A 21,205-nucleotide genomic window follows, 5' to 3' on the forward strand; every position below is an offset into this window, starting at 1 on the left:
GAGCCAAGTAATCCCTATTATCTTTCATGCAAGCAGGATACTTTGTGAATGTTGTTTTAATTTCAAGTATCAGTCAAGATTAATCTGGAGGATATTCATAGTGGTGACAAATCCATGGCGCATGGATTGAGATATCTCCTTTGTAATTAGTGGAAAGCCGGTTGTGGGAGAGCTCTAATGTTGGTATGACCGTGCAGGCTAATGCCAGAATCTACTCTGACAGCATCAAAGGAGAAAAAGCTTACAGGAAGGCCATGGTTTGAGAGTTGAAGACATGCAATGATATCTCGTATCATTCTTCCATTCTGTAAATACTGAATCTGATAAATAGTTTTGTGACCATCCACCTGTGGAGTATATTTCCGCTCTCCGATGGTTATGTCATCCCGTTCGCTTGGTTGGGACCCATCAAATGAACGGCCAGATTCGCCGCTCGATGCCGAACGAGAGACACGAACTTGAGGGGCTGAATCGTCGGTTAAGTCGCCCTGACCGCAAGCAATGCGGCCAATCGACATGGTCCGACTCACCCGACTCCTGTTTCAACGGTCGGATCTCGGTGATTGCCTTCCATTTATTTAATTAACCGCATCTCGAACTATATACGCTTATATATATCGGTCGATGCCATCACTTATCGCTCCTCATCCTCTGGTTTTGTGGTCCGTGCCGCCGCCCCTCAAACCCTAGCCTTACCCTGCCGTGATATCTCCTCTGGCTTCCTGTCTCCCCTCTCCCTCCCTCCCCGCGAAACCCTAGAAAACCTCGCCCTTTCGGTCTTATTTTTTTTCTTGCAGACGCGCTTTCAACCTCCTTTCAATCCCTAATCGGCGGTTTCCGGTCTCGAAGGTGAGTTTTCGGTGCCACTGATGCGTTTACTTTTTGGTTTTGCTAGATCTGGGCCCTGATCTTTGTTTCCCTGCGATGTAGAATGGGTGAAGCCAGGGACAACGATGCTTACGAGGAGGAGCTTCTTGACTACGATGAGGATGAGGAGAAGGCTCCCGATTCTGCCGCTGCCAAGGCTTCCGGTGAATCGGTGAAAAAGTCAGTCGGAGATCTTTTACTAGTCGATCCCCTTTGTTTATGCTGATCCGCCGAAGCCCCTTTTTCTTGATTTGAATTTCGGAAGCGCCGTGCGCAGTTGCAAATATTTTCTCCTTGTTATGAAGTTGATTCCAATTTAGATCTGTAGTTATAGCCTTTAGTGATTTATTCATTTATGTAATATCTGCAATTTTTATGCCTAATTAGGTCTTCTTAAACATTTATTTCTTAATATATGTGTTCTTGATGTAGAACATCATCAGCACGAGAAATTCTTGGTAGCTAATGCTTTTTGCTATTATATTTCATGACACGTTGCTTCTCACAACTATAGTTTTGTGTTGTGTGGCTGTCTGAGAGTGTTTTCTCTTCTTTGACTGAGGAAACATTTTTTTTTCTTCCTTCATGTTGCCTCTGGTCTTATCTCTGTCTCTCTTATTAACCATTTTCATGATGATTAGTCCCGTTAGCCATTTGATCAGTTTTGGTTTTATCCTGAGGTAAATAGGAACGGCTTATCATTTAATCTTTTGATTGATGCAGGGGTTATGTTGGGATTCATAGTTCCGGTTTCAGAGACTTCCTGTTGAAGCCAGAACTTCTCCGTGCGATCATAGATTCGGGTTTTGAGCACCCTTCTGAAGGCAAGTTATAAATCATAATTGTTGATCTTGATATTTGAATCTCAAGAAAACATTTTTTTTCCTGTGGGTTATATTAAGTTCACATTTACAAATACACTTTTTGTGAATTGTGCTAAACAGTCTCTTCCTTCTATGTTTAAATTGGGAATGGAATTTTATGTTTTGCTTTTTGAGTTATACTTGTCGAATGGATTCTTGAATTCGACCATCTAGGGAAGCTAATGCCCAACATCATTTGTTCTATTGTTGACTAGGCAATGACAGTAATAAATCATTTTCTTATTGTTGTTAAGATAATCCTATACTAAGTCTGACACAACAACCATTACACTCTGGGTTGTTGCGATACTTGGAAAGCCACATCAGTAGTTATCCTTAAATTTAGTATTGATTTGGTTTGTCTTACTTTATAAGACCTCGGTTTAGTCCCGTATTGAAGTGAGCTAAGATTAAGATTGATTTATAAGAGTTTAATAAGTATATTACTGATAACTTCAGTCTAAGCATTTTGAGTTAGTGGTTCAAGCTAAATGAAGTTAATAGGGCAGTTATCATATCAAGTTGTGTTGTGACAATTGGTATTGGAGCTGACCTAATATGAGGGCATGGTTCAAGGTTCGAGTAGGAAAAGGTTACTCGTGGATGAAGTTTGAGAGCATGTCACAGTATGGAGCAAGCACTGATCTATGTCTCACAGGCACTATGCTACGAGATGAATTTGGGTTATGTTGGGCTTGACAAGGATGTCAAGCCCTCAAGTGGAGGTGATTGTATTATATTGATTTAGTTTCACATTGGAAGTGGGATTAGAATAAAATTGACTTATAAAGGTTTCATAGGGTAACTATAACATCAGCTTAAACATTTTGAGCCGGTGATTCAGTCTTAACGAAGTTAATCATAGTATCAAGTTGGGCTGTGACACACCTTTTGAAAACAACATGAATTATTTAACTGACGTTCAAACTTGAAGTTATATAACATTTTTATACCAGATTTGGATGGTTAGTCAAACTTGAAAATCATACTCTTTGCTAGAGCATGTAATTCTCTAGCATGGACAATTGTATCAGCATCTGCACTTTCTAATGGCTTATTTTTTTGTTTCCATAAAAGAGTCAAGACAGCATGAATCCTGATTTGTATCAGCGTCTGTGATTGAAAATCATTTTCTATGCTAGCGTATGCAATTCTCTAACATGGGCAATTGTATCTGCATCTGTACTTTATAGTGGTAATTCTTTTTGTTTCCATAAAAGATACAGACAGCCTGAATGCTGATTTGGTCCCACTTTGGAAATAGGAAGATAAATGTGTTTGTATATAAGGTTAGATGAGCCTACCATCAAAACATTTTGACCAGTGGTTCAGGTTCATTTAGTTTTATGTCAATTGGTATCAAAGCAAGTCTACCACATAACATGATAAGGGGTTCAAGTAGGAAAGAACAACCATGGATGGGGCTGAAGGTCAATCACCGCATGGAGGTAACTGTCATACACTTGGCTAGATCTAGCCCAATGCAGGTACCATTGATTTCTGGCTACGATGTGAATCTCAGACTTCAATGAAGATGTCAGGCTTGAAGCGGGGGCAGGGGGAGTATTTGATTTTCTGAATCCAATTTCACAGCAAGAGGGTAATTGTATATAAGGCTACATGAGCTAACTGGCATTACGCTTGGGCTTGCCTTTTGGTTATCATATTGAGTGGGTTTGTGACAAATCAGATGCCTGACTTAATTTTTAAATGTTTACCCTATATATGGTGGATGAGTGGATCGTCTGATCTCCTGTACGTGACAGTCATTGGTGTTGGTTAAAATATGATATTCTGAACTATTCTGTCCATCAGTATTTTTCCTTGTAAAACTTTTGTTTATAAGCCTTTTTAAAACATTAATTGTTGTAAACTGTTCCTTTTTCCAATTGAAAGTGCATCAGGAGAGTCAAGGTGTAATGTCTCTTATATTATAACGAATTTCATTTTACGCAATTCCTCTACAGATGCATGAAATTTTGTTGCATTTTCAGGTAATCAGTACTTCCACATTCCTGAGTTTGGAGAATGGTAAACCTTTCCATTAAAAGGATCCCGAAGGTTATTTTTTACTTACTGGGGTACTGCTCCAATTTTGTTTGGTTCTCCGTCAGTACAACATGAATGCATCCCTCAAGCTATCCTTGGAATGGATGTCATCTGCCAAGCAAAATCTGGAATGGGGAAAACAGCTGTTTTTGTTCTTTCAACTCTGCAGCAAATTGAGCCAGTTGCGGGCCAAGTAGCTGCACTTGTGCTATGTCATACCAGAGAATTGGCCTATCAGGTTATTATGAATCATTCATCAAGGAATTGTGTCTCTTAGATCTGTATTATGCTTTGAGGATACTGACTTCATATTGGACTAATGTTGCAGATCTGTCATGAATTTGAAAGATTCAGCACTTATTTGCCTGATATTAAGGTTGCTGTATTCTATGGGGGAGTTCACATCTTGAAGCACAAGGACATTTTGAAGAATGAATGCCCTCATATCGTTGTTGGCACACCAGGAAGAATACTGGCACTTGCAAGAGATAAAGATCTTTCTTTGAAGAATGTGAGGCATTTTATTCTTGATGAATGTGACAAGATGCTCGAGTCCCTTGGTATGCTTTTTTTTTTCCTGACATCAAAGTTTTCTTTTGGTCATCAGCTTGATTGTTTTTGCACCTTTTGTATATCCAAATATTGGGATTCCTTTCTAACACTTGTGTTTGTCATGTAGACATGCGGAGAGATGTGCAGGAGATTTTCAAAATGACACCTCATGACAAACAAGTTATGATGTTCTCAGCAACTCTCAGCAAGGAGATCCGCCCTGTTTGCAAGAGATTCATGCAAGATGTAATATCCTGTGGCCAGCTCAGATTTGAAGTCTTTTGAGTTCTTACCTCTGTTTATTTCTGGCTTTTGGTTATGTATAACCTGTAGCTTCTCCAGAATCAGCGGCTTAAAGTTCCGATTATCCTTCTAGTTAGCCCATTTTAGATGGTTCAGTTGGTTGGGCTGTAAAGTGGGGGTGAGAGGTGTGGGTTCTTGAGGAATCCATGTTTGGCTATCATGAGAGTTTTATGAATCAGGCTATTTAGTGTCATCCTCTGTTGTCCTCTCTGATTTATGGTAATTGATGTTTATTCGTGTGGGTGGGCTTAGTTCCTTTTTTTTCCTGTTGGGGTTTACATATTTTTGGGCATGTGGTGTGGAAACAAGGCGGGGACTATGGACAGCTCTGTGTGTATCTGGGCATTGGTTAGGATGGTTATTGGTGAGGATTTCAAAGGTTCCCTTGATGTGGCTATTAGTTCACAGAAATGGGCAGCAGTTCAAGCAGTGCAGTTCATACGTCATTGATTTGGTACTGGATTCTCCACTTGAAGACAAGACGCTAATCCTCTTTAATCTGACATTTTTTCCCTTTCAGCCTATGGAAATATATGTTGACGATGAGGCCAAACTGACACTGCATGGTTTAGTACAGGTACTTATTAAATTGATATTTTGATATCCATCTTTATGCTTCTTCTTCTCCATTAAATGGTTATCATCATCCAGCACTACATTAAACTGACCGAGTTGGAGAAGAATCGGAAACTGAATGATCTTTTGGATGCACTGGACTTCAATCAAGTTGTGATCTTTGTGAAAAGTGTGAATCGAGCAGCGGAGCTGAACAAGTTACTTGTTGAGTGCAACTTTCCATCAATCTGTATACACTCTGGCATGTCACAGGAAGAAAGGTAGATACTTGAATGATGTGTACTTTCAAATTACATAAATATGTGGAATATCTTAGCTTTTTCTAGGATTCTGCAGATAAACGAAGTTTATCACTTCTCTTCATCTTAAGAATATCTCTAGGAAGCTGGTTTAGTTTTGGTTACAATTTCAATGGATCAATAAAACTCTTCAGATATTTGTTAAAATTTCCTTATAATTGTTTTTAAACTATTCTTTCACTTCACAATAAGGCAGGAGGATTCTGTTGATCTATTAGTTTTGTTGGTACAATATATATATGGTTCACAAGATCTCTCCCTCTGAAAAAGGAGGGGAGGAGCTATGTTCTCCAAAGATATCAGATGTGTTATTTCTATTTGTAAAAATCAACTTCTATTCTGCTAAATTTCTCTTTATACGTATGTTGCCATGTTCTTGTACAAATATTTTTTTTTCTTCTCAGTTGGGTTTGCCAGTTATAGAATTGTTTATGATTGGCCGAAGATTTTCTCTTGTACTTTCAGTCGTAATGCTGGAAAGTCACTGAACTAATGTGTTATGGTCCAATGTACTTATCTTGGCCGAAGATTTCTCTTGTACTTTTTTGGCTGTAATGCTGGAAAGTCAATGAACTAATGTGATATGGTCCAATGTACTTATCTTGGCTGAAGATTTTTCTCTTGTACTTTTGGCCGTAATGATGGAAAGTCATTGAACTAATGTGATAAGGCCCAATGTGCTTATCTTTTACTTATGTTTCTGTTTAACATCACCTTCGTTCCTTTGGCCGGTATCGATATGTTTTATACCATTCAGTTGTGGTAATCTTGTTTTGTTGTCTTCCTGCAGGTTGACCAGGTATAAGAATTTCAAGGAAGGTCTCAAAAGGATTCTTGTTGCTACTGATCTGGTTGGCAGAGGAATTGATATTGAGCGAGTCAACATTGTAGTAAACTATGACATGCCAGATTCTGCAGACACCTACCTGCACAGGGTCATTCTCTTGTGCTAAATACTCGACTACTAAATGATACTAGTTGAACCTCATCAGCTTGCTAACTGCTTAAGGGTTGCATCTTTTTCAGGTTGGAAGGGCTGGGCGATTTGGTACCAAAGGACTTGCCATTACATTCGTCTCATCAGCTTCAGACTCTGATGTTCTTAATCAGGTTTCCTTTGCTGTCAACTATGTGAATCTTCTCCTGAGCTTTAAATTGTTGTCTAATCAACATATTTCGATAACTTGAAGGTCCAAGAGAGGTTTGAGGTGGACATAAAGGAGCTGCCAGAGCAGATTGACACTTCCACATACAGTAAGTTTCGATGCCTCCGTTTGATTGTCTCCTTTGTACTGCTGGCACTACATGAGATCTATTGTACCTCCGAAACATATACAGCATCACGTAGCTCATGCTTCCACTATTTACCACCATGAGATTTGGATGTTCATGTCGACTTATTCGTTGCATGAGTTACCACTTTATGTGACGTATATCATGTTCATTTCTTGTTATCTAGTTTGACTTTTTTGCTGACCTCAATTCTGTCTGGGTTTGCAGTGCCCTCATGATGAACCTCCTTAAAGTTGCTCCGGTAAACTGGTTGGGATGAGGACGATGACCTTGGAGCAATGATGTAAAAGTTTCACTAGAATTGGTTGTAGAAGTTCATTTTGGAGCAGGTTGTGTTAGGAGCGGTAATTTTAAAACGTAGACGCTGCTGTAGCTTTTTACAGCTTTAACAATAGATTGGATGGTTTACTTGTTGCTTTAGTTACTTTAACAAACGATCATGTTCTAAGAATCCTATATATCCGTAGATCTAATCCTTATACGCTGCTTGGCATAATTAGTCATTGTGTTATTTTATTTGCCTATTTATTGCTGTTTTTTGTCAATTTTTTTTTACATTGAATCGAAGCATCTCGAAGCTCTTTCTTGTTGTTTGCTTGTCTGTCTGCATGGTCATTGCAAGGAATAGCTGTGCCGTCGACGAAAGCCAAATTATGATACTGTTTGAGACAAAAGCTTGTCATCTATAGTCTTGTATGTAGCGACCGCGTTTACCCCATCGGTTTCGGCCATTCTGATCTTTTACCGTAGGCGGGCCCGCGGTAGTAATGTGTGTCGCCCAGCACGTGTCAGTCTCCTACTTTCCCCGTACCCGACCCGCTTCGCTGGTCCTCTCCGTAATCCAGTTTGCGTAAAATCCTGTGCGATGATTAGGCAGCACAGCCGATCGGCTCTCCCTCGTGTCCCGTACCCCATGCAAAAGCTGTGACGTTTGATTTGTGTTTCGTGTGATTACTACTCGTTTGCAGTAGCAATACCGTTATATTAAGGATAGAGTTTGGCCAACTAGAGCAGATTGGTCGCAGTGCGACTGCTCCAACTTCGTGTTCTCCAATGGTTCGAGTATTTGCGCCGTGCTGTCTCCTCATGTCTTCAATCATCTCTTTCAGCCCATTCATGTAGTTGTTCGTGCTGTGTTGTGGACTCCATCCAAGTCGTAGCTCGTGATGTGTTTAGCTCACAACTTTGGGCCATGTCAATTACCAGCTCAGGGACGAATCTTAGGAGTCAACCTAGATATCGTCTAGAAGAGACGAAGTCAACCAAAACAAAACTGCAGAACTGCAGCTGATGATCGATCAAACGAGGGGCTCATCTTCCGCACCCACTTCAATTTAGAATTCCACAAAGACGTATGCAGCGTTCGTCTGGCAAAGTATACGACTTCCACCTCCTGACCATCTAAATTCAAATTAAAACCAGCAATATCATTTTTGATGATCTAAAAAGGAATTGACTAAAGATAAAGACAACTTGTCAAAACACAATCAAAATCCCATTTTGTGGATCAGAAAGAATCAAGTATAGTGTCCATTGCCCACACATCTGTTATTGTTATGATCCCCAAACATCGTAAACTGAGCCACAACCTCATCAACTCGCATCATCTATTGCCTATGTACACAAAAGACCCATAGGAAAGAAACCCCGTATTTGAGTACCAAAACCAGAGTGTTTCTTACACTCCATGTCCTGTTTCACATACATATCATACCAGTACATAACCTAGACTTATTCATCCAGAAACACACTACCACAAATGCATACATATTTATATATAAATATATATCTTGTTCGCGATCCACTCTACCCAACTTCTGGTGGGTTGTAAAAGAGACAGACATGCTCAAATTGCACCTTCATCAAGCATTCTTCTCGGCAAATATGTCGAGTAGTTTTAGTGCCTGAATAGATCAAATCATAAAGTTAATTATAATTATTCACTACGATATACCAGACGAAATAAATTAAATGGCATGATAGAAGGCATCTAGAAACATACCTCTTCAACATTCAACTCCAGCCGGAATTTGGGACCATCGTAGTGGTGGAGTATGGGCCTGAAGGAATCCTCCTCTAGTGGCTCATAAAGCTTTCTTGTCACCACTCTCACCTAATCAACAAGTCGATGACAACTTCAAACACCGTAATTGAATAGGTTTGTATAAGACAAGCTTGCCAGCAAATTGTAAGAGGAGTTGTTTGGTTGTTGCAAGCCCTTATGGTAGGAATAAATATTAAACAAATGTGTTGGTCACTAGATGTATCGGCATTTGACTATGGGGGCCATGGACCAAATCTTCATACTTTACAAGATGATGGAAGTGCTTACAGCTGGCTGATCACTACTTGAATAGCTTCATAGACTAAGTCAGCGAGACTTTTTTGTTCTAGGATGCTCCTCCAGATCCATCCATGAGATGGCAGGTGAGCTGTCCCTTTAGAGAGAAGATTAAAGCTGCCACAATTCTGTAATGCAAACTAGTCTTCGATGAAGCTACAGTCACATGATGCATAAAAGAAAATGATCACTGTGTGATGTGTTTAAGAAGAAACATGAAATCTGTGAAACACAACATATCTAAACTTCCTCCTAAAGGTTGCAGACTTAACTCACTATGTCAGTTGAAATTTAGTGAATCAGACATTTCTCTTATGAGAACTATTAAGATATGTTTACAATCCTTTAGTATAACAAGGTTATGGGATGCATATGTGAAGCATTAGTCTTTCATGTGCAAAAATTACTTTAGATGATTGGAATTTTCATAAATTAGAAGAAAAGAGCCATACTATAGATCCTTTAATTCTCATAGAATCCCATTTGATACCAACTTTATCAAATGATGTGTTCTATTATATATAAATTATGTTAAAGAATGACAGATTGATATTCACCAGAAAAAAAAATCTAGAAAAAATAAGAATTTAATGTGAAGAACAGTATACAAATGGGTAAAGGAGGATGCTTTTGTTATGAGGACACACCTGAGCAGGGAACCGAGACTCTCCAGGGCATTTCTTGTCCTCCCATGCCGTCGGATCGATGTTGGTTCCTCCAAAGCTAGCTGACTGCGCATCAGAACACAAGGCAAAGGTTTACAAGCAATTCCCGTGAAGCACCACGGGCAAAACCCAAAAGTAACAGTTGCCAGAAATAAGTAGTGGCGTGCGGATCAGTCACCTCAAAGATCCCGTGAAGCTGATGGGTGGAGTAGTTGTAGAGGAAAAGGGGTAATCCCGGCGTGATTGCTCGCACCGAATCCCTGTATCTGGATGGCAACCCTATCAAAAATCACCCATTTTGAGAACAGAGATTAGACACAAATTTCTGATCCTTATAGATTGTTTTGCTAAACTCAAATTCGTTCTCTTTCCCAAAAATCTCATTGAACGAAGCAGTTCTTAGTTGAAGATGATGAGCCAAAAAGATCAAAAATGAGATTTTTAGGGCGGGCGTACCGAAAAGCTGCCTCCGTAGATTTTCCTCCATGGTGTCGTTGTTGCACACAAAGATGTATCCCCCGATCGCCTCGTTCCTCGGCAGAGCTTCGGAGGGCGGCAGCGTCTTGAATCTCTTGTCCACCGCCGCATCCTTATCGTTATTGTTCTTGTTGTTGCTGCTGTTATTGTTGTTATAATTGACGTTTTTCTTCTTCTTTCCGCTTCCCCCATCGTTGCTGTTACTCTTCTTCCCATTCCCAATCACCGGCTTGTTGATGGGCTTATTGACGGCCGTGTTGAAGTAATCCTTGATGACCCCATTGCCGCCGTCGTTGTAGTTACCGCCGAAGTAACTGGAACTCTTAACACCGCCGCTCTCGCCGATCCTGTTACTGTCGGCGTTGTTGTACCGGTTGACCCCGTAGTTGCTGGTGCCGAAGGCGAGCTTCTGCGAACCAAAAGCGCTTTTCCACCCTGCGAAGGATCCACCGCCGTTGAGATCGGTGGAGGACGGCAGCGGCTGCTGCTTGACGTAGCAGTCGCTCCAGATGCTGTCGCCAATAGAGAGATCCGAGAGACCGGAGGTCTGCAGCCGGAGCTGATCGCTGAACTGCCAGAACGACGCCTGATCCCTGTAACTGCCGCCGTAATTGTTCTGCCCTTCCATATCTTCTTCGAGTAGTCGCAGTAGCTGCTAAGGAATGGATCGAAACGGATCGCAGTAGAAGAGGAGATCGCAATGGATCGCAGTAGAAGAGGGAGTACCGGTGCGAAGGTAAGAATGGGGCGGATAGATATAGGCGGTGGGAAGGGAAGGGGAAAGCTTCCTGGAAGAGGCGGTGGGAATCGGGGGTCGGCGAAACCGCGTGGGCGCCACCAAAACGAACGGCTGAGATGAGAGATGAAGGGTGGTTGAAGGGAAGGCGGATTTGATGGGATTTCAATTGGGGAATTGGGCAATTTGGGGATGACGGATTGCTTACTGGGGAAGGAAGTGGGCGAGTCACGGTTTCTAGAATGTGCTCGGACACGTGGGCAGCATCGGAGGGACGCTGTATGCGTGTGGCACGTGTTCGGTCGACAAACCTCGGTGGACTCCGTGTTGGGCCGTAGTAGACTCGGAGGTATATCCGCCCGTTTCCGCTTGGATCCGACTCCGCTTTACCGATTGATCTAGGCCGTTAACAACAATCCCCAGCGGATGATTCGACCACCATTTATCGGATGCGGATGTCATCCACATCTCAATGGATCCGATCCTAATGTGATGTGTTGACCAAACCCACGTGACACGTTACCAGTGATGGTGATCGGTCCCCATCGTTGACCGGGTGCTGATCGGTTGACCATTAATGAGAAATCGTAAATTTAGGAGACTAATTGCATGCTTAACTTGTAATTACGTTACTAGAATACCAAATTGATGGAGTATAATCGGGTGAGGATTCGAAATTAGGTACAACGACCGTATGGAGAAGGGTGCAAAATCCTGCTTTGATTTGCTTTCAAGTTACTTCAATGAGTGAGATGCAGTCGACAGTGGCTCAGTTTCTGCGGCCTCATCGTGTTATTTGGGCCGGACCGGCCCATTATAAAGGCCTAACTTTGTCTGGCCCCGAGTGGGGAGACGGGAATACGCCAATGAAAGGTGGCCTTGGGCGGAGGCTCACACTCGCTTGACACGCGAGGAAGCTACGACGTGGGCCCCCACTTGGATTCCTCGTGTGACGACATAGCCCCTTTCATGACAGGGATTGGGTAGCTACTCACCTGTTTCCTCTTTCTTTTTAAGGTTCTTAAAGGGAGGAGGGGAAGCCGCATCGGTTCCCGTCTCCCTTTGTCCGTTTCCTCTCACCCTTTTCCACTACTTTTTCCGCATGCGGAGATTCCTACGCCACCGAGTGAGCTCAGGCTGTCCTGTTCCGAAGAGGAAACAGGATTTATTCTCTCACGCACCCAATCCAAACCTCACGTCATCAAATGGTAACCAGGAGAGAAAAGCCGGTCGCCTGTCTTGAGAATAACATCCTATCTCCAACCCTAGAGTCCGCACCGTCACTCCAGTCCCACCTCCACCAACCCGCAGCGCCCCCATGAACCACCGCCACGTCGCGGTGCTCTTTTCCGGGGTGGGTCGTGGGCGGGCCACCGCCACGAGTGGGCGCCAACCCGACACGCGTCAGGTGGTAACGCTCACCGCACCGCACCGCCAAGGAACGGGGTACAGGATCGGTTTTGGTGGGGAACAGTGACGCTTCTGTTTCGGTGCACACCCCCTATCCTAGTGCTCGCCACTGGTTCGTCTCTCCTTTGGAGGGCCAGCCATGGTTACTTCCAAACCCATGGGAGGAGTGAGAGGAGAGGAGCCTCGAAGGACTTGTTAATGCTCACAAGTGAAATTCCAGGAGCTGGGGGTGGGTGGTCACCTTCGTTCCTCTGTTTTCTGGAGACATGTGTCTCTCTTTTCCCCCCAAAGTGCTTTGTCCAAATTCCAGTCCTTTTCTCCTTTTCTCCCCCCTTTGTCTCGCTCTCTAACCTTCTTTTTTACGAGGTGTTTGCATTTTTGCTTTCTTTTTCCTGGATTTTTCCTTTTGGTTGAGCTTTGAAGTAGGTTCAGATGTAAAGCTGAGATTTTTCGATGTTCTTTTCACGAAGTTGGTGGCTTTGTCTTCCTTTGATGCGCTCGCTTTTGCCTTTGTTTCCTTATTTGCTTCTTCGGTAACGGGATGACGTTGTGTGGACTTATGTTCTACATAATGGAAAAGGATTCGTGGTTTTTGTGATTCAAGAAGCTGATTTGGTCCTAAAAAATCCAACCTTTTGGATCAAAAATCAAAGGGAGGTAGTAATGGGGAATACAAGTAGTGTCAGGGAAGGTGGAGAGGAGGAGCAGGGTGGAAGCTCTCACTGTCAAAGAGGGTCAGAGGATTTGATGGGGCAGAGCCCTCCTCAGAGCCCCAGAGGCGCAGCGCAGTCTCCTCTACTCTTCGCTCCCCAGGTTAGCTTTCTTCGGTTTCCTCATCTGTTACTACGTTCTTTTCCAGATTAATGAACGGATCAAGATGCCAAATGGGCGAGACCAGGGAGGAGAAGCCTTATACTGCCTTGTTGATCTTTCATTTGTTCTGCGTCTCTCTTGTTTGTTTACTACCAATGATGGTGTATCTGAAGAGATTCAATTGTTGATCAATTGTTGTTTTATACAGGTTCATTTGCAATAATTGTTTGGATAATTTTGCTGTGTGCTCAGAAGTGTTGCTTATGAAAATTGCATCTTTTCTTTATTTAATCATCTCTCCTGTCAACTTATGTTGACTATCACATTTACTACGTGATGTATTCGTTCATTGCAGATATATATTTGGGTAACTTGGTTTTGGTTATGATAGTTTCATGAAATTGGATGTGTAACATCCCTGATTAGTCCCACATCGAAAGTGGGCAAGATTAAGATTGACTTATAAGGGTCTGATGAGTGTACTACTATCAACTTCATTATATTTGATATCAGAGTCGACCTAGCATTTGGGCATGGTGAGGGTTCATGACGATTCGTCACGACGTGAAGCCACCATTGAGCCCCTCACATGCACTATGCTAGGGCCTGATCTGGGTTATGTTGGGGCTTGTTGTAACATCCCTGATTAGTCCCACATCGAAAGTGGACATACTACTATCAACTTCAGCTTAAGCATTTTGGTCAGTGGTTTAGACTAAATAAAGTTGATAAGCTAGTTAGCCCATCAGGCTCGAGTCATTATAGGATGAGTGTTGTTTCATATATTTTCTGATAAAATGGTGCTTCCTTGTTGGATCATATATTTCTGTAGTTGTATCATTTTTTGGGTGTTCTTAAGGCTACTTTGGTTGTCAGTTCCCTGATCATCAAGTAGATACAAACAGGTGCTAATGACATATCTATTGATAAAATTTCCTGTGGCTGGTACCTCATAATATAAATTTTTTATAGTGCAAGTTGAAGAAATTAAAGCTTAGAACTTATTGATCGGGACATATGATTTATGATGGAAATGAACATGTCAATGACGGTACAAAAATCTTTCTTCAGACAAGCAGAGTGTTAGAATGTCAAATTGAGTATCCATTCATTTAAACAATGTGCATTAAGAATATAAATCAAATCATGTCTCATCTATTGGCCTAACCTTTTAGATGCAATGACATGGTATCAAAGCCAGGTTATGCGTTGAAATCTTATCTAATGTTTTCTATTTTGCGCATTGCGGAACTAATGCTTATGCAATACCCTTTCTTCTATATGGCACTTGGACCTAGCTTCATGTATCAAGCGTAATCCGGCTTATAGGTAATGTTAAATCTTGTAATTGTATTGGATCTTTTCATAACAGCTTAAACTTCTGGGTTTATGGCAATCCGATCAAAATATATATCAAGCTGAATGTAGAAAACACATCTAGCAAATATCTTTCTAGCGATCGGCAAATATAATCTGGCTTTGTTTAGGTCAAGGGGTGAACATGGTAGCTTATAGTTAATGGTATCACATAAGAGGATACCGTGTTGTCACGGACAAACTTCTAAACAGGATGTTTGATGTAATGCTTATGTATGTCCGTGTCTTTTGGTATGTTTATGCTCTGCACAACATTTAGAGGGACGGCCGAAGGCTCAATAGTCTCATTTTAGTTAGGTTGATGGCCGTTTTAGGCTTGTAAATAAAGGTTGTGTCATGTGGACACGTGTGAGAGATTTTCGGTCTGTAGTGGATCATTTTGACCCTTTGTTGTGCAACTGTTCAGAGCTTGTAAAGTCTGTTTGTAATTTGCATTGTCTATGAAGTGTTTTCAGAAATATTTGCTTGTGGATCCCGAGTGAGGCGTTTTCTCTAACCTGTTTTTTCTTTTTTTGGGTCCTAAGAGACCATGGGAGGCTTCGGCGAGGCTGACCTTTGTGGACGGACACGCAAGAGTGCCGCACGACTTAAGCAAAACCAGCTAAGTCCGTGACAGTGTGTTCCAAAGCAAGTATCTTTATCCGGATAGCATTTTAAGTTGTGTGTTCAGTGTGCTTGAAGTCAGGATGTGTCAATTGTTTTCTGATAGCAAGACTATGATTATAGTGCTGATCCAGGAGGACAGTTTTCCTTAAATTTAAAGTTCTTTTTTGCAAAAGTCATAATTATATTACTATATTTGCAAGTATTTGCTTCCTATGATTGTTTGAATCTGATGCTTCATCTTATCACTTGTTACGGATACGTGAGTGACCATAGATACATTTATGTTCTTAATTGCTGACAAGGTGACTTACTATTGATTACATATGCATTCTCCCATGTTTAAACATGTTTTTGCCTCAATCAGAGTTCTCCATGTGGTTCTGGGGCCTTCAGTATATAATTAATACTCTTCATATTTTTCAGTAAAATCTGATGGATACCATATCACATGTTCCATTTCCTCTCCAGGTCCCTATGACTCCATTGCAAAGACATGAAGAGATGCATTCGCCGAGTGATTCATGTACGCCAAATTCCCCAATGTATGAGGATGCCCTTGATGTTCAAGGGATTCCAACAATGATTACTTGGGGCCATGGCGGCAGGGAAGTCTTTGTGGAAGGATCTTGGGATAACTGGATGACAAAGTACAATGAACGAGATTTTGTACCCCAAACTCTACTTGTTAAGATAAGATATAGCGGTCGAAGGAGGTTATATATTGTTTTGTGTTATTGCAGGAAGCCCTTAGAAAGATCAGGCAAGGATTTTACAGTCATGATGGTGCTTCCTTCAGGTTTCTACCAATACAGATTCATTGTGGATGGAGAACGGAGATATGCCCCTGACCTCCCAGGGATGAACGATGATATGGGAAATATCCATAACATTTTAGACTTGCAGGTAGCTTTTTCTTGAACTGTTGATCCTTCTTTTCATTTGAGTGCTAATTTCTTTTGCATTGTTTACTTTAATGGAAGAAGTGTTTGTTCGCTTGTATATATTTTAGTTGTGCTAGACTGACAAAATTCGGCACCTTATTTTTATTTATTGAGAGAGAATTTTTAAACAGTGTCTTCTTATAGTTTATGTGTTTCATGAACTTTAGTTCCTTAAATTTATTTATCAAGAGATAATTCTTTGACATTTTATCCTTTAGTTAATGTGTTTCATGAAATTTACCATGTATTTTCTCCTAGGAAGAATATTATGTCGCAAATTGTTAGTTTTAGTGGCATTTGGCACACCATTCTCTCAACTGAAAAGCAAATTTGTAAATGCATGCATACCATAACAACGATTGAGCGACACAATTTCTGGATCGAAGAATATACTTCCTGTAAAATTTGTGCATCTCTCTTTTAAGTGTTGCTGCATTTGTGCCTTAAACCAATTGTGCCTGTGACCAACTTGTCTATTGCCTAGTATTAATTAACGGTGAACAGTCCTCCAAAATTCATATAGGTTTTGATAAGATCTCTTTTGGTTGACATCTCATGGTTAGACATAAGCCGAAATTAATGAAAGGGAATTTCACAACTAAATATCCAAGCTTAGTACAACAGTTTATCGTGCCGCAGGATTTTGTCCCAGAGGATTTAGGAGGTGTTGCGGGTTTCGAAATGCCTCAATCGCCAGAATCAAGCTACAGCAACTCACCACTTAGTTCAGAGGACTACCGAAAAGAGCCACCGCTTCTACCTCCGCAGCTGCACGTTACCGTTCTGAACGCACCAGCCGCCATGGATTGCCCCTCCTCTCTCACGAGGCCTCCGCATGTGGTGCTAAATCATCTCTATATTCAGAAAGGGAAGAGCAGTCAGCCTGTTGTGGCACTTGGAAAAACTCATAGGTTTCTTTCCAAGCATGTCACTGTGATACTGTACAAGTCCATAGCAAGATGATGTACAGATATAGCTGGTTAGTGTACCTGTCAAAACTCATGGCACCATTGTTCTGGTCTATGTTCAATAAAACTGTAATGTTACTTAATAGGACTTCCGTGAAGGATGAACACATATCTATGTTCATGTGAAAAGCAATTATTACTTGCTCTGATGCTTCTTCCTGCTAAAAGTTTGAGAACCAAGGTTTCTTTTTTATTCTCTGGTTAACAGATATCAAATAACATGGATTTGAAATTTTTTGAGAGTGAAATCAATGTGTTTTACAAATCACAAGGTGTTTCGATGTGTATATGGAAGATTGAGATCATTGTACATGATTGTTGACTCTTAAGACAAGAATATTGTATTAGATCATACTCCTCCTGCCTACTGCATGAACTTCCACAACAAAGAATGCTTAAAATGTTACATGCTCTGATGTTCATGGAGATTACCAAGTAGCAATCTCTGTTTCCTACTTTTTCCAGTATTTTTTGTCTGTTCACCTTTGAAGTCATGATCAAGAAAGCTTGTTTTGTATATGGGATTTCTTCATAAGGTATTATTACTCTACTACATGGATGAATTTCCACACCAAATAATGCTTAAATTGTCTCATTCTCTGTCTGACATTTATGGAGATTACCAAACAGTAATCTCTGTTTCCTACTTTTTCCAGTATTCATTGTCTGTTCACCTTGAAGTCATGATCAAGAAAGCTTACATTTTGTATATGGGATTTCTTGAGAAGGTATCATCATCCTTCTAAACCGGATCATCAGGAGCAAACCGGAAGAACACGAGACTTGGAACAAAGAACCATGTAGGTCAAAAGCAAGTACCAAGCTTGTTGAATGAGAGCCGCAAATCTGAACTCGATGTTCACACCTATTCACATCCTGTTCCTTAGGAAAGTTCCATCAACGGACAAGACAGCTACATACCTTTCTTCTTTATCCGGCTGATGTGAGTCAAGCATCAATTGTGGGGTAGAAGATGCAATTACTCCGATGAAGTGAGAACACAAATTTACTGTTCTTGCCACTCCACCTGCAACCAAAAACAGCCCCAACTTGTTAGAATGAGCTACGGATTTGAAGGTTATTGATCTTATTTACTGTTCTTACTCGTTCTTGGCTCATCATCAAGTCTGTAACACATGTCAAACCAGAGTGTTGAACATCGACTTGAAGAGTCAAAGTCTTTCGACGTCAATCTTTGAGAAGAGATTGGGAAACTTAAAGCATTAAAGCTTCGTTGTCTTTTGTCTTGCTGCCCATTGACGAAGTCTATGTTGACTTGAGGTCACCTTCCAGTATCTTACAGAGCAACTTCATAGCGACTTCATGTGATCGATTGCAGTTGGACCCGCGGCATGCTTCAGCCTCTCCTACGAATCAGTGCCGTGTCTGAGAATGGACCCACCGAGATCAGATGCATGAGAGTGGAACACAAGCTTCAGGAGCTGTCTCCGTCCATGCAGCTGATCCACTGAGCTGCAGTTGACACTGTCATCGTCTCTCCAAGCGTGATCCTGTATAAGTGAGACATCACGACAATGCCTTTCGCCACCCATGAGAAGAGATCGAGACTGTGTGATGGACGCAGCGAAGCAACCGAGGCGCGGAGCTGCCGTCGATCACGCCTTCATCCGATTCCTCCTCCCCGTCTCCGTCCTCTTCTTGGTCCTCTCTTATTGGCACTCCTGCTACGTCCGTCTCCTTTCCGTCCAATTCACCTCGACCCTTCTCCATGACCTCGACCACTTCATCAGCAGGAAGGCCATGCTCCTCTTCTGCAACGCCCTCCTCTTGCTCGTCACCAGGGACTCCGGCCTGCTCGGCTTCTTCGCCCCCACCACCAACAACTCCGACGAGGAATCCGACCACAAACAGCTCCGACTTGATCGTGGCGACCCCGAGACGGAATCTGCTACAGCTAAACCGTGCCCCGTGGAGGAGAAGGCGGCGGTGACAAGCGGCCCCGAAACCAAAGAGTGCGAGGTGGAAGAGAAGGCTGAAGCGGGAGGTGATGCATCTCTTGAATTGGTTGCGGTGGAGGGAATGGACACGGAGAGGGTTGATGAGGATGAGGCGGAGGACGAGAACATAGATGAGTTGAACAAGAAGTTCGAGGCGTTCATAGAGCGGGTGAAGAACGAGAGAAGAATGGAGGCTCGTCAGCTTGTTGTGGTCTGAGATTGCAGAAGCTTCATGCATTCTCTGGAAACAGTTTTCTCTTCTCTTTTCTTTCGTGCTCTGTCTCTTCTCGCTCTCGCTCTCGCGATCAGAGTTGAGATGTACATTAAACCTTAGTGGATTGGCACAATGATTCGATGATCTTGGAATTGGAGTTGATCGAACTTGTTTGTGCATACGGAGTCAACCACTCGGGTCAATTGGGATTCATGAGATCCAAAAGCTAGCTGTGATTGTGATCTCATTAGGTTCCAAAGGAGATTTCCACTCGAGGCATCGACAACATGTGAGTAGACGAAGACCATGAAAAGATGATTCCATGATATCATCAAGAAGACTTCATAGTCAATACGAAGACTTGGCAGTGCGGCTTCGCGTTATATTTTCTAAGTAGCTTACCTTTCATACCTTCCTTTCTAGTTTTGGCAAATTTTTTTAAATAATAAATATATTATTTTATTATTTATAGACTCATTATTACTGATTTTATTTTATTTTTCCTTATAATCTCTTATTTAGCCTTGTTAATGTCGTTCGGTATCGTCCGATCTCACTCGTCTTTCTCAATATTATCCATTAAAGATGAAGATGATGAGATGGAAGAAGAAAAAGAGGTATCGACAAAATGTGGGTAGATGGATACCGTGAATAGATGATTCCATGATATCATCAAGAAAACTTCATAGCCAATATGAAGGCTTGGCAGTGCGACTTCGCATTATATTTTACAGAAGCTTATCGTTCGTACCTTCCTTTCTAGTTTTGACTTTTTTTAAATAATAAAATATTATTTTATTATTTATAGACTCAATATTACTGATTTTATTTTATTTTTTCCTATAATCTATTATTTATCCTTGTTGATGTCGTTTAGTAGTGTCCGATCTCACTCGTCGTTCTCGATATCATCCAATAAAAAGAAAAAAAAAGAAAATTATTTATATTTATTTATAAAGAGATTATTTAAAATATAAAAAAATTTAAAATAAAATTATAAAAAATATTTGTTTTAGAATTTTCTAAGAACATCTTTTATAATTCCTAAAATACCCTTAAATTAATAATCAACCACCTACCCCTTGTCTATTTCTTTTACTTTCTTTTCCTATGAATATGTTCATAATATATTATTTTTATTCAGTGTTATATTATATTATATTATATTTAATATTTTAATTCTATGTTATAGTATTTTAAAGAATATTAGGAAATCATTGCAACGCAACAGAAATTACATTATTTTTGCACTATAATTGTTAATAGTATTGCATTACAGTACTTTTCCTATATTGCTGAAAATATTGTAATAGTATAGAATATAATAACTAAGTTGGTTTTACTATGGACCGATTCATAGGAAAAGTGATAAATGATTGGAAGTATTCATGGAATTAAACAAAAAAAAAGAACTACTAAGAAATTCTGAAAATGTAACCCATAAAAAGGGACATTTTTCTCGAGAATTCATCCATTATAAAATAAATATTATTTTTATAAAAATAATAAAAATTATGTGGGTAGTGAACAATATATATATATATATATATATATATATTCATAATTGAAATATAATAAATTAAAAAGACTTTCATAATTGATATAATAAAAAGTTAAACCGTTGATTATAAATCATTATATTGTTATAAATCAACATAATGATTTACAACAACATGAGCAAACTATTAAATGACATACGTTTAATTAAAAATATGAAGGACAATATTATTATGATAATTCCTGAAAATATTAAAAGAAAAGGGTAAATAATCCTTTAAAAGGACAAAGATTCCGAAAATTGGAATACGATGAGGTGGTTTGACGCAACCAAATAGCTCATATCAAATTTGATCAGGACCGTCCATGTACGCGACGAAGAGCATCATGTGCGTCTAAT

General features: G+C 40.7%; 3 protein-coding genes across 4 annotated transcripts; 2 read left to right on the forward strand and 1 right to left on the reverse strand.

Moving 5' to 3' along the window:
- Positions 1-631: 631 nt before the first annotated feature.
- Positions 632-7,298, forward strand: LOC103978776 (DEAD-box ATP-dependent RNA helicase 15). 2 transcript variants are annotated; one of them, XM_018823476.2, is made up of 12 exons: positions 632-849; positions 931-1,047; positions 1,591-1,691; positions 3,725-4,017; positions 4,108-4,339; positions 4,459-4,577; positions 5,155-5,211; positions 5,286-5,470; positions 6,300-6,444; positions 6,536-6,619; positions 6,700-6,763; positions 7,010-7,298. In XM_018823476.2, exons 4-12 carry the CDS (start codon positions 3,880-3,882, stop codon positions 7,018-7,020), a joined length of 1,035 nt encoding a protein of 344 aa, XP_018679021.1. In that variant the 5' UTR covers positions 632-849; positions 931-1,047; positions 1,591-1,691; positions 3,725-3,879; the 3' UTR covers positions 7,021-7,298. The 2 variants fall into 2 exon arrangements, with proteins under 2 accessions (XP_018679021.1, XP_009392978.1); XM_009394703.3 differs by having other exon boundaries at positions 3,845-4,017.
- A 977-nt stretch (positions 7,299-8,275) lies between these two features.
- On the reverse strand, positions 8,276-11,130 carry LOC135632059 (B2 protein-like). The gene is made up of 5 exons (XM_065140397.1): positions 10,265-11,130; positions 9,987-10,087; positions 9,791-9,874; positions 8,805-8,915; positions 8,276-8,706 (listed from the first exon to the last, which is right to left on the reverse strand). Exons 1-5 carry the CDS (start codon positions 10,911-10,913, stop codon positions 8,665-8,667), a joined length of 987 nt encoding a protein of 328 aa, XP_064996469.1. The 5' UTR covers positions 10,914-11,130; the 3' UTR covers positions 8,276-8,664.
- A 1,367-nt stretch (positions 11,131-12,497) lies between these two features.
- Positions 12,498-17,285, forward strand: LOC103978774 (SNF1-related protein kinase regulatory subunit beta-2). Its single transcript, XM_009394701.3, has 4 exons — positions 12,498-13,244; positions 15,696-15,874; positions 15,968-16,130; positions 16,808-17,285. The coding sequence occupies exons 1-4, from the start codon at positions 13,095-13,097 to the stop codon at positions 17,129-17,131; spliced, it is 816 nt and encodes a 271-aa protein (XP_009392976.2). The 5' UTR covers positions 12,498-13,094; the 3' UTR covers positions 17,132-17,285.
- The last annotated feature ends 3,920 nt before the right edge of the window (positions 17,286-21,205 follow it).

This window comes from Musa acuminata, chromosome BXJ1-3 (assembly GCF_036884655.1).
Source record: "Musa acuminata AAA Group cultivar baxijiao chromosome BXJ1-3, Cavendish_Baxijiao_AAA, whole genome shotgun sequence".
In the NCBI taxonomy this organism is placed as follows: domain Eukaryota; kingdom Viridiplantae; phylum Streptophyta; class Magnoliopsida; order Zingiberales; family Musaceae; genus Musa; species Musa acuminata.